This window comes from Bison bison, unplaced genomic scaffold (genome assembly GCF_000754665.1).
Source record: "Bison bison bison isolate TAMUID 2011002044 unplaced genomic scaffold, Bison_UMD1.0 scf7180017864381, whole genome shotgun sequence".
NCBI classification, from domain to species: domain Eukaryota; kingdom Metazoa; phylum Chordata; class Mammalia; order Artiodactyla; family Bovidae; genus Bison; species Bison bison.
The window spans coordinates 2,526,338-2,530,069 of record NW_011494953.1 but is presented as its reverse complement, the minus strand read 5'-3'; the positions used below and the strand labels follow the sequence as shown (position 1 = coordinate 2,530,069).

Below are 3,732 nucleotides of genomic sequence, written 5' to 3'. Positions count from 1 at the left end.
GTATCAAGCGAGTTTACCCTTGCAGGTAACCTTCACCCCTGTGCCCCTGTCCTCTTCTCTGTCTAGCAGGGTGCCCCCAACCCTGGTTCCCCAAAACAACCTTCCCGCCTGCCTCTTAGGTCTGAGTGGACTGACGGTTGAGGCCTCCCTCTGCTCAAGCCGCGAGCCTTGGTCTTTGGGCTGTGCCCCGGCGCCCACCCGCCCGCTCTCCCCTTTAGGTATTGCACAGAGGGAAAGCGCACCTTCAGCAGCCGCCTGATCCTGGAGAAACACGTCCAGGTCCGGCACGGCTTGCCGCTTGGGGCCCAGTCCCCTGGCCGGGGGAGCGCCCTGGCTCGGGGCCCTGGTGCCAGAGCCCAGGTAGGCGGAGGCCCAAGCTGCCGCGCGGACGTGGACGCGGCCTCGGGGCGCTGGGTGGGGGTGCTGGGGCCGTGGGAGGCCCCGGATACCCAGTTCCTTTACTCTCTTCTCCAGGGGCCAGGACGGAAGCGCCGCCAGTCCTCAGACTCTTGCAGTGAGGAGCCTGACAGCACGACACCTCCAGCCAAGTCCCCCAGGGGTGCACCCGGGTCGGGCGGCCATGGCCCCCTGCGCTACCGGGGCGGCAGCTCGACAGAACAGAGCCTCATGGTGGGCTTGAGGGTGGACGGTGGTGCCCAGCAGTGCCTCGACTGTGGCTTGTGCTTTGCCTCGCCTGGCTCCCTGAGCCGTCACCGTTTCATCAGCCACAAGAAGAAACGGGGTGTGGGGAGTGCCAGTGCCCTAGGCCTGGGGGATGGGGAGGAAGAGGCTCCCCCTCCTTCCAGGTCCGACCCAGATGGTGGAGAGTCACCCTTGCCTGCCTCAGGAGGCCCGCTGACCTGTAAGGTCTGTGGCAAGAGCTGCGACAGCCCTCTCAACCTCAAGACCCATTTCCGCACACACGGCATGGCGTTCATCAGGGCTCGGCAAGGGGGCAGTGGGGACAACTAGGGCCCAGGCCTGGACTGAGCCCCCGCCCGCTGCCTTGGGAGCCCTGGGTCACTGCTGCTGCCTGGTCCCTGGGCTGGGGAGTTCCATTATAATTCACGTTTTGTTCAGCTCCTCTTCCGCTAACCCCCAAGGACAACCAGCTTTTGAAGATGGTAGTTACTTGTGGTCCCCACTTGGGTCCTAGTAGAGTGGGTCCTCCATTCTTTCCTTCTGAGCCCAACACTAATTATTTTCTTGCTGCAGCCCCCCCATGTGGGACGGGGGGTGGGGGTGGGAGGATGGGAAGGCCTGATACTGGGGTGGTCAGGGACACGCTCCTCACCTCTGGCACGGATAGCAGTCCCAGCATGCCCTTCAGACTCACTGGCGCTCCAGCCCCCACCCCTGCAGTGCCTTTCACTTTTTTTTTTCCCCAGAAACCCAGGGGGAGGGGGGGGTTGGTGGGGTTGAGTCCTGTCAAGGGGGTCCCAGGGAGAGGAGGGGACAGGCTCTCAGGAATCCTTTATTCTTGTAGTAATAATACTAACAGTGGGGGAAATGGGAGGGAGAAAACCAGACCATTAAAACTGCTCGTGGTTTAATCCCCATTCAAGCTCCTCTTTTTATGTGGTGATGTGGACGGGTCTGGGAGGGAGGTGAGTGACAAAGCTGGGAAGGCCCTTCTTGGGGGACGAGGTGGTTATTGACCAAGACAGGCAGGGAAAACGCAGTCTTCCTCCCCCTTGTTCTGTGTGGTTCCTTTTGTAACCTGAACACAGGCATGTCCACTCCCCACCCCTGAAAAAAATACATCTCAGAAATGACACAGATGGCTAACTAAGGACTTTATTTCAAACAAAAATTAAAAATAAAAAATTGAGAGCTATCTCCCTGGGTGTGGGGAAGGGATCAGGGCAAGGAATTCCCCGAGGCTAGGCCAGTACCCTCAGATTGGAGGGGCCGTGATCATTCCCTTCCTCACTTCTGGGATGGGGGACCTCAGCAAGTGCAGAACCCTATGCCAAAGCCCACCTACCCAGGGGAACTCGGGCTCGGGCTCAGTCCCTGGGAGGGGACAGGCAGCAGCATGGCCAAAGGCCAACCACAGGATCAAGTCCTCAGTACCAAGAACCTACTCTTTTCTTCCTGGGACCTAGAATACATGAAGCGGATGGCCTGTGGAAAGAAACTCTCGGACCCTGGTGAGGAGAAGTGAGGCCCCAGCGCCCCCCACACTTATCACTTCTGTTCTCTGGAGGGCAGTGAGTCCTGGAGCCCATCAGGTGGTAATACTGACACAGCTGGGGTGGCGGCAAGGAAGCCCCAGTCAGTCTGGACCCCACAGCTGGCTCTCCCCACCTGCCCCGGCAAGCTCTACGGTTACCACATGATCCTTTGTATTTCTTGCCTTCCATTCCCCTTGGTGGATGGCTGGGGGGGTGGGGCTTCCTGGCTTAGGGTTTCTCCGAGGGCCTTCCCAGGGAGGGTCCCCTGAACCCCCCCATCGTGCTGGGGCATGAGGAGGAGGGCGTCACATGATGCCGTTGGTGAGGTACTGGAAGCCGTCATAGAGTTTGGTGGTTATAGACCGCATGCTGCCATCCACCATCTGCTCCACCAGCAGCTGCAGCTGCTCCTCGGTCATGCTCATGTGGAACCTCTCCTTGAGGTTGCGGATGGTGCTGGAGCCATGGAAGCAAGGAAGCTGAGAACCTGGGGGCAGCAGCGAGGAACAGGGTCACACATGGAAAGGAGGGGCAGCGTAACAGTAGAGAGCCAGGCTGCCTGCTGCCCCTGCCCTCCCACTCAGATCCCTGACAGCATGGATGCAGGTCTGCTTGGGCAGAGAAGGGAGGACTGGTGGGAGGCCCTGTCTTGAGCCCCTTTTCATCCCACGCTCCTAAGTGCCTCTGGGTAAGGGCACAAGGGCAGAGGAGGGCAGGGGGTCAGCACCGCATCTCCTCCAGGAAGGGCGGAGGGAGCAGTCTTAGGACCCAGAGGGAAGGCCGGGAAGAGTCTGGGGAGCGGGCCCTGAGCTGGGCACTTATCTGGTTGCAGGCCTCTGCCTATGCTACGTCTGACACTCACAGATGACCTGGGCCACCGTCATCACGGGGCCAGACGGGGATGCTCCTGAGCAACGGCGACAACCTGTGGGGTGGGAGCAGGGATGGGGAGGAGGAGACTGGCAGCTCAGAATGGGTGGACACCAAAGCCCTGAGGAGGAAATGGGGATGAGGGCCCAGAGGAGATGGGAGAGGAGGGGTCCTGGACAATAGACTATAGATGGCAAGGCCGTGAGGAAACAGCAGCGAGAGCAGATGAAGAGGAGAGAACACAGCTCGGCTCTGAGCAGAAGGGGTGAGTATGGCCCAGGGAAGGGGTCTGAGGATAGGGCCATCAGAGGTTAGAGGCCAGTGGGGAGCAAGGTGGTGACTGAAAACACCTGAGTTGGTGAAGAGCCAAGCAATGGAAGGAGACAAACTCAGAGCTGGACAAAGGATGGGGAGACAGGAAGAGACCAGGAGGCTGGAGATGGGACTCCTTTTTTTTTCCCCTTAGTGCACACAGGAGGTAGTTTCTGTTGCCTCGGCCCTCCCACCCCCAGGACTAGCTGTCAGGAATCGAGAGGAATATGTGGAAGGAGGAGCAGGGCCCTGGATCAGAGCTGGGATCCCCACCCCCAGTCTTGAGGTGGAATCAACTTTCTGGAGGCTCCATGCCCCAGGGCCCCAACATGGAATCCCAAGGCACTATGGGTCCCACCCTGTCCCCGAACAT

General features: G+C 59.8%; 2 protein-coding genes across 2 annotated transcripts in view; one reads left to right on the top strand and one right to left on the bottom strand.

Moving 5' to 3' along the window:
- ZNF687 (zinc finger protein 687) overlaps positions 1–1,559 on the top strand; it is an 8,800-nt gene extending 7,241 nt beyond the window's left edge. The window contains 3 exon segments of the mRNA XM_010857551.1: positions 1–25; positions 219–360; positions 475–1,559. Coding sequence (XP_010855853.1) covers positions 1–25; positions 219–360; positions 475–972 — 665 coding nt within the window. The 3' untranslated portion in view covers positions 973–1,559.
- Positions 1,560–1,779: 220 nt separating this feature from the next.
- The window catches only part of PI4KB (phosphatidylinositol 4-kinase, catalytic, beta), a 28,455-nt gene continuing 26,502 nt past the window's right edge, over positions 1,780–3,732 (bottom strand). Inside the window, exon 12 of the mRNA XM_010857516.1 lies at positions 1,780–2,669. Within this exon, the coding sequence (XP_010855818.1) occupies positions 2,483–2,669 (187 nt within the window). The 3' untranslated portion in view covers positions 1,780–2,482. The remainder of the gene's footprint in view (positions 2,670–3,732) is intronic.